Below are 14,712 nucleotides of genomic sequence, written 5' to 3' on the forward strand. Positions count from 1 at the left end.
AACTGGTGGTGATACAGACTATTAAACTGGATTTTTGAGGTATTGCTTTAATCGAAATGTTTTTTGGACAAGTGAATATACTCATTTGTATGAGAAGAGCCCAGAGTTCTCAGTATAAAGGATTATATAGGCACATAACTATAGCCTGGCAAAGTTTTGCAGGAAGAGATCTCCAAAGTGATTTAAAGCTAACCTTCAATTGTACCCGGGAAGGGAGGAGAGGAAAGAAGAAAGTTTGAATGAAATGGAATTCACTGGTAATCAATAGGTATTTATTAAACGCTGTGTTTTAGGCACTGTGCTAGATGCAGTACAAAGAATGAAACAATCCTTGCTCTCAGTGTACACTGTAATGGGGGAGACAACAGTACATATAAAAGTTATACATCATAAAAGATAACACACAAACATGTGAAGTAGCTAAAATAAAAGGTAGTTTTGGAAGGAAGGCACTAGCAGTTGGGGGGGATCGTTGAAGGCTTGATACAGAAGACAAGGTGACTAAGTAGCCTTTGACAGGAAGAGGAACAGTGTGAGGGGAGGGAGGCACTTCTGCTACAAAGGAAGATGGAGTGTCCTGGGTGAGGGCTAGATCACAGAACCCAAGATGGGGGGACCTTTGTCCACTGAGACTGGAAAGTTAAGTTGAGGCCAGGTTGTAACGGGCTTTAAAAGCTAAATAGAGAAGTTTATATTTTATTCAAGAGTTAACACCATTTGATAGCTTTAGATCTTTTCCCTTCAGTTTTCTTGTTGGCAACTACTGGAAGAATGAAAAGGGAGGCCAGATAAGAAAGAGATCTAAAGGGTATTAAGAACCCATAAACCAAAAACCAGCACCCAAATGCTTGAAATAGAATTATATTTCTGACAAAGGAATTGTTAAAATCAAATATTAGTGTAGAGACAATAATTTAAAATATTAGAAAGAGGAAAACTGAAAATAGGACCTTTTATAGATGGAGTAATTCTAAGTAAAAAAATACAAACATCATCTGGCAACCAGATTAGGAAATAAACTAACATGTGCTTTTCTTATAGTCGTTTATTTTGACTCAACTTTAGTAAAAATTCATTAGACATATTATTTAAAGCTACTTCTCTGTGTTTGTACATAACCCCCTAAAGCCTTGTATTCAAAGCCTGAAAGTCAGTAGGTGCCCATTTGCCAAGTAACACATGCAATAAGCAAATGATAATTAAGCAAAATATTAAGCAATCTTCCATAAAGTACTTTTTTTTTACAAAGAAAAAAGCCCCTGCTACCATCAATAAATAAGCTCTGAATTTAGAATAACTCTGAAAGACAAGTTTCTTGTCATGTTTTTGGCACTCCTACATTTAAGATACTTTTTTTTCCCCAACCTCTGTATTCAAAACAGATAAAAACAAAATATAAAGAATTATTTGCAATTGCTCCAAGCAGCAGGCTGACACAAACAGATACAGACTAAGACAGAGATCAAAAGAATTTAAGAAACACAATTTTTTGGTTTAAGGCCTCTTTGAGGTCTTGTATAAATATGTATATTTTTTCTAATTAAAAGAAAATTTGAGTGTGGAGATACTTAACATAGATTCTACACTATGAGATTAAAAAGATCATTTTGTCTTTTGACTACAAGCTGCTCAGGTACCATAAGCTTCTTGCACAGAATGTTAAAAAGCTCTAACTGGTTCCTCAAAATTAAGTGGAATTATCTGATAAAAACACATTAATTTTAGAGATACTCTAGAGGCTGAAATTGTAAATGACATCGCAAATCTAAAATATACTAAACTTGATACTGAAACAAATCCACACTATCAAAAAGCCCAGAATTTCACAATTTGAGATATATACTCTCAATTCAATAGCATGTTATCCTAATCAAGTAAAGATATCAAAGAAATGTCTATGCCTCTTCATTATTTTACATTATTGAGCTATCTTATAAATAAATTATGTCATTGAGCAGGTACTATACCCCAACACACTTAAATGAAACAAACATCAAATATTAAGCACTTGGCATATGCTTAGAACCATGGTAGGCACTGAGAATAAAAGGAAACTAGGCCTTGCTCTCAGAAGCTTACCTTCTAATGAGGGAGACAGACATAAAAGTACACACAGAACACATATAAAATGAATATAAGAAATAGGAATTTTTCAGTCACCTAGAAAACTATTAAATAGCCAACTCCTTATTACCAATGCAAACAATGGAGACTAATGTATAACAAGCCATCCAAAGTGACACAGGACTCTGAGATATTCCAATATTCACATGTGAATATGTATACATGTGATAGTTTGAAAATTCATAATTCTTCCAAATAAAAAACTGTCTCAGAATAAGGGAGAAACTTTTCCAACTTTTCTATCCTAAACTCTGGCTCAATGACTCTTCAAGCTCCCCATCCAATGCCAGAGATTGAAAGCCTTATATCTCAGAATGATGAAAAGAACTAGCCCTAGGGCAGTTGCTTTTCCCACCACTTTAGATTCTTTTGTCTCCCAGTTGTCCAAACTTCTTCAGGGATGGAAATAGCTAAATACATTGTTTTAAAAGATTCACTACTGACTTGAAGGCTAAAAAGGAGTGTTTTTTTTTTTAAACTAGACAAGAATGAACAATGTCAGCAAAGGAAGTCATCAGCTATTTGGTTTAACCACATCAATGATAATACCTCAAAATGATAATCATAGATAAGTTAGTAATTGATTCTATGACAATGAAAGAAATTTAATAAACCTTCTCCAAAGCAAACTGTTAATGCTCTAAAAAAATACTGAAGTAGCAATCACCTCCTGAAACATGAGCAACAATTAACTAGTTATATTTCTCATCACACAGATGAAAATTAAAAGTCAGTCCAGAAGAACAGGGTATACCAAAATTCTTAGTGGATTTTTAATCTTTGATAGCTTAAAACTCCATTAAGACTTTTGGAACACCGTATATTACAAAGTAAACAACTGACTTTCATGAAACAGACACTACATAAGATAAACACGATCCATTTTATAATACCATGCACAAATAAGTTGCCAAAATTCTCACCAGTTTCTTCAAATATTCCTACCTTGTCATTGGTGTCTAATACAATCGTGCTGTGCCTCCACTTTGTCAATACTATTGGATCCTGTAGCCTCCTGTCCAGGCTCCTACTTTTAATTATTTCTCTTGGCTGCTGTGAAGCATTATACTAAAGAAAACAAAATATTCATTATAAATAACAGAAACAGTGTTTTGACATAATAAACACCAGATAAGGATACATGTGTGGTGTTGGTAATTTTATTGGGCAATCACAAATTAGAGTTAAATTACAACTTAACTTGTCAGAGTCTCAATTTCTTCGTCTGTAAAAGGATGAGGCTAGGTTAGATGATCTCTAAGGGCCCTTCCAAATCTAAAATCCGAGGACAGGCTCTTATTTTTTAGCTTAGCTTTGAAAAACATACACACAATAACATAATCAATAGCCTTGTGTTCTTTTTTCTTTTGCTCTTCAAGCCCAAACACATAATGGTTTGTTTCTTTGAAGTAGCCAACAGGAGTTGGTGGGTGGGTGATGGCTGTGCTTGACACCACCGTGAAAGCATGAAAGACTGATGCCTGACTTCCAGCTCCAACCTCCCATTTACCAAACTGGGCACATGGCCAATCCAACTCCAAATAAAGAAGATGACCTGGGCTTCTCTATCCTAAGGCTGGTGAGCAGCAAAAACCAAAAAAAAGAAAAAAAAAACCAAACCTCACAATATGTTCCCTTGGGAAGCAATGCTACTATTATTCACTAGCAAGACCACAGAAAGGGACACATTTCCACAGATGCACAGAATGGAATATGGCATGTGTTTTCCCAAAAAGTTATTTTTTTAAAATAATTTGTTTTTGTTGTTTTTTTAGAGGTGCTTAGCAACAGTAACAAATTCCAAGCTTGATAGGTTTATTGAACTTCAAGGATAAAGTTTTCCCCTTACTTTGATAGACCTGTTAGTGCTGTAATATAAATACAGAAAAGGCTCCAGGTATTTAGATAAATCCTACTGATTTATTTTTTATATCACCATAATTTCCCCCCAGTATTCCTCCCCCTCCTCAAAAGCCACCTCACATAATAAATAATATTTTTAAAGATAAAAAAGAAAAAGAGGAAAAAATATCTGCTTAACTGACAATACATCCAAAAAGTGTGGAAAAATGTTCAATGTGCAACACTTACAGACGTCGTACCTCTGCAAACAATGAAGCTATCTTCTCTAAATTCACATAGCTCTCAACCAAGCCCAGACCCTCATTACCTCATCTAAAGTGCTGTACTAGCCTCCATCACTGATCAACCTGATTCCAGTCTCTCCCTTCTCTAATTCATCCTCAATTCCACTGTGAAATTGATATTCCTAAAGCACAGATCTGAACATTTAACTTCTCTGCTTAAAAAGCTCCAGTCAGTGGCTCCCAAATGCCTCTAAGATCAGATACAAACCACCCCTCTGTTTGGTATTTAAACACTTCCCAATCTGGCTCCGATTACTTCTAGAATGATTTCACAGTACTTCCCTTAACACACTATTTTCTACCCAAACTAGACTATTTTTGCTGTTCTCCATTCAAGGCATTCTATTTTCCCAGTCCATGCCATGCCTCCCTCCCTCATCGCCTACAAAATTTCTTTGTATACAAACATATTTTGTATTTTTATCTATGAACATACTGTTTCCCCAGCAGACTATAAGCTCTTTGAGGACAAGGACTGGTTTACTATTTTTCTCTGAAAGGTCCTCTCTCTCCACCAGCATCTTGTTAACAAACAATAAAAATTCCATATTGACACCTCTAGTGCTATATGAATAAAATTACTAAAAGGATAATTTGTAGAACCTGATGAAATAATAAAATCTAAAATATCAAAATAAAATAATAAAATATCAAAAATAAAAAAATCTAAAATATCAAGGGAAATGATGAAAAGAAGCAAAAATAAAGAGGGAACAACACTTCCTAACGTTAAACTATATTATAAAGTAGCAGTCATCAAAACCAGCTGGTATTGGTTAAAAAATAGAGAGACAGATTGATGGAACAAACCAGACAAGGAAGAATGCAAACAATGGAACTCAAGAATACAATATTTGATAAAATGGAAAACAAATTACCTGGGGAAAAAATTCCATTATTTGATCAAAACTTCTAGGAAAACCAGAAAGCACTCAGGCAAATATTAGGCCCAGACCAGCATCTTATACCATATTCCACAATACATTCTAAATGGGTATGCAAACTTATTATCAAATATACTATAAAAAATTAAAAGAAGCAGATCGTATACCTCTCATAGCTATGGGTAGAAGATGTATTCCTAACCAAGAGACAGAATAATCACAAAAGATAAAATAGTTAACTATGAATACATGAAACTGAAAAGCTTCTGCACAGACAAAATTAATGCACTTAGGATAAGAAGAGATATGGTTGAATGGGAAAAAATCTTTGTATAATATTTCTCTGATAAGGGTTGGTATCCATATAAAAACAATTAATAAATGTATATAAGACTAACAGCATTTCTCCAACACTTTAGTAATCAAAGGATAGGAACAAACAGTATCAAAAATAAGAATATTCACAATCACATGAAAGAATGTTCCAAATCACTAATAGTAAGAGAAATGTAAATCAATAACCCTGAATGAATGCAAATTGGCAAAGGTAACAAAAAATGGCAAAAGACAATGTTGCAGAGGTTGTGGAATGATAAGCACACTACTGTATCATTGGTGGAGCTGTGAAGTGACACAACTATTTTGCAAAGCAATTTTGAGTTATGCAAATAAAGTGACTAAAATGTTCATATACTTTGAACTAGAGTCTCCATTATTGGGCTTGGCCCCCAAGGAAGCAATCGATTAGTAAAGAGAAAGTACTCATATACACCAAAATATTTATAAAAGCATTTCATGTGATAACAAAGAACTGGAAACAAAGTCGATGCCCATACAAACCCCCAACCCTTTATGGACGTGGGAAGTCCACAGGTGTTACATGTTGCCCATGTTTTCAGACTTTTTCAATGTATTGATCAATTGTGCTGATTTTTTTCCTCCTTTTTTTTTTGTCCTTAAAAATATAATTTTTTTATGTAAGATACTTCTCTGGGAGGGGTAGGGGGAAGAATACTCAAGCAAACTAAAATGATAGTAAAAAACAGACATCAAAAACATTTTTAAAAAGAATTTAATAAATGATGGTTAAACAAATAGAAATAACAGATATGGCCTTCAAAAGAGTTTATATTAGGCACAAAAGGGAACTAGATATATGTTTGGTGGCATGTATTTAGAAGAAATTAAATATACTGCATTTTCAGTAAATTTTTAATCTGGAAAAAATTCTCAATGAGTCTCTTGAAACAACACATAAAGAAAAAGTTTTTCAAATACTTTAAAAAGGAAAATTGGTTATGAACTTTTTTTTTTTTTACCTTTGGCAATTCCCATTCTGATCGCGATCCATCTGCACTGTAGTAATACTGTCTGCCTTGATCATCAACATGCTTCAACCACTATAAAAAACAAAAAATAAGGGGGAAGAGAAAGGATATTTTTAGGCTTGAGAGGTATAATCTTGAATCCTTTTCTTTCCTAATTTTTCCCCATTATTTGATGAAAGGAATACAAGGCACATGGATGGCAAAAATTTAACTTAGAACCCATACTAAAGAAAAATCATACCAAAGGCTAAATGTGCTTTTGCCTTCTTTTCCCCAATGTCATCCACCTAGTTTATAAGCCGCAATGCCATATTAGAATGGATTTTCCTAGTGCTATCTCTATTCAAACAAAGACAGGAGATGAACCAACAGATGGAAGTTTTAGGGAGACAAATTTTAGCTCACTAGGAAGGAAGCTTTATAACAATAAGAGCTGCCCACTTGTAGCTGGTTCTGCTGCCTAGGTGAGGCATAAACGACCTTTAAGGTCCCTCCCTACTGTAAAACATTATATTCTCTGGGCATGGAAATGTGCATATGCACATGCACAAAGAGTAATAATAAGGTAATTCTGAGCAACGTATAATAAAGTGGATTTTTATTCTTTTTAATTTTAGGGTATAATAACTTGGAATAATTATTCACTTAATACAATTCCACTTGACCTTTACCCTAAGGGGCTGCCTTATCAGTTAGGTGAACTACTGTAAAAACAAAAAAGTAGCACACCTATAGCCATTTCAAACAACATAGAGAGAGTAAAAGGAAAAGAAAGTGAATATTACCACTTAAAACATTTAAGACTGACCACTAAGTAAAAACTCTGCCAACTATAACTACCATTCACTTAACCACAGATGATACTAAATGTCTGAGACACTTGAGCAAATTTCTCTTTCCAAATCTAAACTAGAATGAGTTTGAAACATAATCAAATTTTTCTGAAAGCATGTATTAGCCATCATACATCCTCTTTCTACATTTCTTATATGGGTATATGAAAAATTAATGCCCTAAATTAAATATATGACAAACATCTAGATATGACAGAAAATGAATTAAAGATATCATAGCAATGTATAAGACTGTCTTACAAAGCACAACATAAAAAGTATGAAACGAAAAGAAAAGTCAGGTAAAAACAAAGACAAAGAATAAATTACTTTGATAAAAGTGCTTAAAAGGCAGCCATTTTTAAAAATATAATGCAGTACATCTTCTTAAACAGATGCTATTAATATAGTAATAACAATAACTGGCCACAGCTTAAAACCATGAATTTGTATTTAACTATACTGAGTTATAACAGCCATTAATACAAATCTAGAATTAATGTCATGAATATTTTCAGCAACTTTTAGAATACCGACAATATAGTACTTACTATAGTGTTATTTTATACAGATTCCACCCACTTAGATTAGGTGATGGAAAAAAGTACCTTTTCATTAGTATAGTCACTGGTATATAAGGTATGCCCACGTTCATCCAACTCTTCTGACCAGCCCCTTGGAGGAGAACCATATTGACTATCTGACTGGCTGTAACAAGAACTGTGGTAGTTTTCTTCTGATGAAAGAAGCTAGAAATAGAAACATAAAGATTGTTTCTTTCTATATGAATATGTAGCAGTTCAAAATTTAAGACATCAATTTAATCTGGTTTGAAAGATCTGAAAATGGGGTAGGGTATGGGGAAAGTGTCATATGTATTTTTAAGAAATATACTGACAGATCTTAAAAATACCATTAATAAAAAAACTTTAAACATAAATATACAGTTTTTAATAAAAAATGTTAGTTAAGTGAGGCATATTTTTAAAATTGAAGAATTTAAGAGCTGATGAATTCCATTTTATGCACACAGACTCAGAGTTACATGCAGCTACAAAAGCATTTTTAAGTACCTTTTGAGGGAAGCTTGAACATATTAAAACTTTGTTAAAAATTAAAAAATAAACAAAAAAGTTATAAATACCCATACAACCTTTTGAAAAAAACTCTCAAACTGATGTTCCTTTTTACATTCACTAATTTTTCATTAATAGTACTAACTTATAAGATAAGTACAATATTAAAACCAGTTTCTTGGGAAAGTTTTAAGATTATGTTTAGAAATTAGTTCACTTTTTATTGGGTTCCCATACACCAATACTTAAAATATATGAAGAAAAAAAAAGAGAAAAAAAATTTAAAAAAAAATATATATGAAGAATTTTAGTATTCTAATATTTTAAAAGGTCCCTGGAATTTTGCCAAAAGATCTGACATCATCACATAACCACTAGAAATACTAGGAAGAGGTAAAGAGATCCCCATTCCTTTCTATCATGCTAACGCTCTTTTCTCTCTCAAGGCATCACACATTTCACAAAGGCAAGGTAAGCACTGCATTTAAAAGAACCATGGATTCAACAGACAGAAAAGACAACATACAGAGTGCTAGGCAGATGTCTGGGGGTCTCAAGACTACAGGTGTCTAGGGGATCTAGCTCCTTCCTCAATATCATTACTTAGGCAGCACTGTGCTTCTCTGTTCCAAAAATATCCAGTCAGCTTAGCCCAGCATGAGATTTAATATTTGAAGGTCAAGTTATCCTACGTTTTGATTCTGGAGGAAGAGGAGTTTTGAATGAATGAAGAATGTCCCACCTACTAATTCTAGAAAGAAATCCAGTGCCTAGCATACATTAGATTCTTAATAATGTTTCTGGACTGAATATTTACAGAAATTCTAATTGAACTCCCAGTCAGAAGAACACAGAAAGAGGTAAGGCAGAAGTAAATATGAATAAAAATATGGAATCTTAAGTTTTTGCATGTATTAAAATTTTTGATAGATGTCTATTTAAAAAACAAACTTAAAATTACTCCATAACTAGGCAGCTAGGTAGCATGTGAATAGAGTGATGGATCTGGACTGAGAAAGTTTTAAAGTTCAAATCCTCCTGACATTTACTAGCTGAGTGATCTTGGGTAAGTTACTCAACATCTCTCAGCTTTATTTCCTCATTTGTAAAATGGAAATAATAACAATATTTACCTCACAGTACCACACAGTATCAAATGAGACAACACATGTAAAGTGCTGCACAAAACTTAAAACACATATGTATATATACATATATATTTTACCTGTTATTATCATGTAACATTAGTAAGTGTAAATGATAGATCTACCAGATAGCTATATTTATGAAAGTAATAGAGTTTATTAGCTTCATTTACATGTACCAAATTATTTTTCTACACAATTCATTTTACTTTCAGTTTATTCAGTTCATGAAATGCAAAACTAAATATTCATTTAGCAAAGGCATCAGTTGCACTAATATTTAAAATTAAGTTTCCCTAGTTCAAAGAAGACTCAAATAACCAATGTATTTAAAGCTAGTTGGGTAAAACTTTAGAACTTACAAACTAAACAGCAGTGACAAAAATGAAAAGTAGAGCAAAAAGATGAAAAGTATGGGAAAAAAATAGGTCCTATTATATTTAGGTTAAAAATAAGCAGCAGAAAATATGAGGTTTATCACAGAAAGTTTATCATGGAAAAAAAACATCATTTTAAAGAAAAGCCAATAAAATTCAACAAATTGACAAATTAGGAATATAACATTATAAAGCCTCTCCCCTTGCGAAGGACTCCAGTGTGATCATAAATAACAGCTCCCCAAACTATATTTAAAGCTTAAAAATCTAAACAAGTCTCTTTCCCACTTTTTGTTAAGAAGGAAATTTTATTCAAAATATAAAAGGCTCCATAAAGATCTTCTTTAAAAAGAAAAAAGGGAATAAGGGAAATGAATCATCTCACAAGTAAAAATAATTAAACCACAAACTAGAAGTACTAATCCCTTTGGTAAACATGACACTATCTAGTTGAGGATAAAATTTCCTATTTGTGTGTATTAAGTAATCAGAAGTAGCAGAGAATAGAGTATTTAAATCGTGTATGTGTGTGCATGTATATACACATATACTATATTGTAATGATCTCTCCATGCTAACTGCACCTACAGTCTTGGGTAACACAAGAGAAAGACAATAATTCAGTTATTTCAGTTGTTTAAATGTAAGGGAAAAAACATGATAAAGCACACGAATGGAAATGTTTTGAGCAGCAACCTGGCTATAATATTTGCCATTATGTATGTACAGTGATGGTTCCCAGAGGCAGTGTTGTCTCATTCCTCAGGATTGCCCTTTCTACAGTCACGTTATGATTGGGAAAATGAGAATGGCAGCTTTTATTGTTTGAGAAAGCAATACAAACACACTTTATCAAACCTGTCAAACCACCTCTAGCACAAAAGCTACTCTACTTGTTTCATAGGTTTTTAAAATATTTTAAAAATCACCTTCATTCAGGTTTCATAAGCTCGTACCTATAAAATCATCAGATAATGTATCCCACTCTTATCAAAGAAGCCCATTCTTCCTGCCTTGCAAAACAAGCAGTCAAAAAACTTTTTTAAAAAAACCAAAAACTTGATCACATATGCATATTACCTAGAATACGCCCTGGCTTTCCCCCCACATTCTTAACAAATATATATTGGCACAATCAGATTGATGAGGGGTAGGATACTCAAAAAGACTCAGGGCTATTTCTTTCATGGCAATATGACTTACTTAATCACACATTTTATACTAGCTGCCACTTTTTAAGCAAATAGAGTCAAATATTATTTGGAACATCACTAATTAAAACAATTCAAAAAAAAGATGGTGTTGGCTGACATTTATACTAAAAATTAAAAAACTATTTGTTGGGCAAATCACTGGCTATAAAAGAAGACTGGAAAACAAATGTTCACCTATTCGAAGAAGAATTTTCAACAAATTTAGCTTCACTGGTTATTAAGAAAGGCCATCCCTTTTAAGGATGATGCTTTGATATATGAATTCTAAAGCATTCTTATCTATAAACATTAAAACAGATACTAGCTAATATTTGTGAAATGGAATTTGAGTCACTATATGTACCTGAAAGGTAAAACTCCTTCCCAAACTATCTTTCCAACTTATCTGGATTTTCATATAAGCTATGGCATAGATAGAAAGGGTTCCAAATACTGATATACAAAATCCGTTATCAGAGGGCCAGCCTACGTAACTCAAAGAGGCTCACCACTAAACACTGGCCAGACATGATGAATTTTTTTTTTTTTGGCCACAGCAACTCACATAGATCATCTATTACAACCTGCATCAACAGGAGTACCTACTATTTCACCAAAGTAGTGAAGAAAGACAGACATATTTAATCCCAGAGAAGACACTACTTATTTTCATTCAGAATGGAGGAAAATATTGGAATGAGCAGTTGAGCATTTGAAAAAGTAAAATGGTGAGAAGAGTTAATTGTCAAGTTTACTGAAGAAGCACGGAATTTTAGAACTAGTTCCTCTAGCAACCTCTCTAGAACCTTAAAACTCATGTCATTCAACTCTTCAGTTTGCAGATAAGAAAACTAGTTCTGAACAATAATTTGAAAAAATATCTGCTGGCCATGAATTTATCGTTAACTAAGCATAATGTATGTTTTCTCTCATGTAATAAATAAGCTAACAGTAAACAAAAGAGAAAAAAAAATAATTTTAACATAAAGCAAGGAAAAAATTTTTAAGGCAGGAAAATAGCACGGTACAGTGGAAAGAACACTAGATTTGGAATTAGAGCATCTGGGCTCAAATAACTGCTCTGTCATTGCAATTTAATACCTATCTGAACATCACTTAACCTGTCTGGGCCTCGATTTCTTCCCAAAATTAGGGTGCTAGACTAGATTAACCACTGAGATCCTTCCAGTACCAAACCTCTGATCTTAACAATCAGTAAGCATTTACTAAATGCCAAGCACATAGGCACAGAAGACTGGTGATACAAAGAAAAGCAAAACTTGACCCTGTTTTCAAGGAACTTAAATCTTCCATAATTTACTGATCCTTTGATCTTAAGTAATGTTGCTATCTAAGTTGACTGGGTTAAGTTACACAACTGCCTTTCTTCCACTTCCATGATCCTAAAAAACTGGGCAAACTGTTTCACCCAACTATGCAGAGCTGATTGTGCTGTAAGATGGCAGTAACTGAGCTCTGCAATTAAGCCATGTTAATGAAGCTAATTTTATGAAACAGTAACTACTAAAGTACCTACCTTAGTATACTAATAAGTCAACTGACAAGATATTATGAGAAAAATAACCAACACAAATAAAATGATGAGGGGTAATAATATTTAGCACTTTTGAGGCTATGGATGCTTTACTACTTGCCTATGACACAAATGTGACAGCTACAGAAAAGAAACCATTCATTAACCTTTCCTTCAAATAATGAAAGAGAAAGTTTTGATGACTGTCTCTGCCTGATTACTTAAAACAATCCTACCTCTTGGTCTCCTGAGTTCTGGCAGTCTCCTTTGTTTATGTTGGCATCTCGAGTCCATCGAGGTGGCTTCCAGGTTCTTTCCTGTGTTCCTCTGTTGTAGTAATAACAACGTCCTGTACTATCTTTATGAGTTTCCCATTCTCCATTAATCTGAATAGCAGGACTTCCAGGAAGAGGGGGGAGTGCAGACTGGGATATTTTCAATTCTTGTAGATTAGCATAGACAGGAGAATCTGGTCTTACTTGATTTGGCGGTGTAGTCGGCTATTGGAACAAATCCAGAATATTTCATTTTAGGTTGACATCATGCTCATAAACTCAAAGTTAACAAAAGGTCATTTATAAAACAGGCATATTATGATGTAATTTTATTAACAAATATGCATATATTCTTTATAACGAAACATTTGCTATGTTGTTAAAAATGCAGAATTTGGACTTTTCACACAAATAAAGTCAGATCTATATAATTGGAAAAATATCAGTTGCTCATGGGTAGGCCGAGCTAATATGATAAAAATGACAATTCTACCTAAATTAAACTACTTATTCGGTGCCACACCAAAGTACCAAAAAATTATTTTACAGAGCTAGAAAAAACAGTAACAAAATTCATCTAGAAGAACAAAAGGTCCAGAACATCAAGGGAATTAATGAAAAGAAATGCAAAGGAAGGTGTCCTAGCTGTACCAGATGTTAAATTGTATTATAAATCAGCAAGCATCAAAACTACTTAGTACTGCCTAAGAAATAGAGTGGTGGATCAGTGGAATAGGTAAGGTATATAAGACACAACAGCCAATGACTGTAGTGACCTATTATTTGATCAAGCCAAACGCTCTAGCTTCTGGGATAAGAACTCACTATTTAACAAAAACTGCTGGGAAAACTGGAAAATATAGTATGGCAGAAACTAGGCATAAACCAACATGTTACAGCCGATACCAAGATAAGGTCAAAATGGGTATACGATTTAGATATAAAGACTGATACTATAAGCAAACTAGGAGAGCAAGGAATAGTTTATCTGTCATATTTACGGAGAATGGAGGAATTTATAACCAAACAAGAGATAGAGAACATATGACATGCAAAATGGATGATTTTGATTACATTACATTGAAAAGTTTTTGCACAAACAAAGCCGATGCAACCAAGATTAGAAGGGAAGCAAAAAACTGGGAAAGAATTTTTACAACTAGTGTTCTCTGATAAAGGCCTCATTTCTAAAATATATAGAGAACTGAGTCAAATTTATAAGAATACAAGTCATTCCCCAATTGATAAATGGTCAAAGGATATGAATAGGCAGTTTTCAGAAGAAGGAATTAAAGCTATCTATAGTCATATGAAAAAAATGCTCTATATCCCTACTGATTAGAAAAATGCAAATCAAAAAAACTGAGGTACCACATCACACATCAGATTGGCTAACATGAAAAAACAGAAAAATGATAAATGTTGGAGAAAATGTGGGAAAATTGGAAGACTGATGCATTGTTGGTGGAGCTGTAGACTGATCCAACCATTCTGGAGAGCAATTTGGAAGTATGCTCAAAGGACTATAAAACTGTGCATGCCCTTTGACCCAGCAATACTACTTCTAGGTCTGTATACCAATGAGATCATTAAAAACAGGTAAAGGATCCACATGTACAAAAATATTTATAGCAGCTCTTTTTGTGGTGGCAAAAAATTGGAAATTGAGGGGATGTCCTTCAATTGGGGAACAGCTGAACAAGTTGTGGTATATGAATATGATGGAATACTATTGTGCTATAAAAAATGATGAACAGGCAGACTTCACAAAAACCTGGAAAGACTCATATGAACTG

General features: G+C 33.5%; 1 protein-coding gene across 6 annotated transcripts in view; it reads right to left on the bottom strand.

Annotated features, from left to right (window-relative positions):
• The window catches only part of ARHGAP12 (Rho GTPase activating protein 12), a 126,210-nt gene that overhangs the window by 46,548 nt on the left and 64,950 nt on the right, over positions 1 to 14,712 (bottom strand). For all 6 annotated transcript variants that reach the window (XM_036759602.1, XM_036759598.1, XM_036759596.1 and 3 more), the window contains exons 3-6: positions 12,878 to 13,141; positions 7,925 to 8,065; positions 6,475 to 6,555; positions 3,070 to 3,192 (exon numbers count right to left, since the gene is read on the bottom strand). In XM_036759602.1, the coding sequence (XP_036615497.1) occupies positions 3,070 to 3,192; positions 6,475 to 6,555; positions 7,925 to 8,065; positions 12,878 to 13,141 (609 nt within the window). The remainder of the gene's footprint in view (positions 1 to 3,069; positions 3,193 to 6,474; positions 6,556 to 7,924; positions 8,066 to 12,877; positions 13,142 to 14,712) is intronic.

This window comes from Trichosurus vulpecula, chromosome 5 (genome assembly GCF_011100635.1).
Source record: "Trichosurus vulpecula isolate mTriVul1 chromosome 5, mTriVul1.pri, whole genome shotgun sequence".
NCBI classification, from domain to species: domain Eukaryota; kingdom Metazoa; phylum Chordata; class Mammalia; order Diprotodontia; family Phalangeridae; genus Trichosurus; species Trichosurus vulpecula.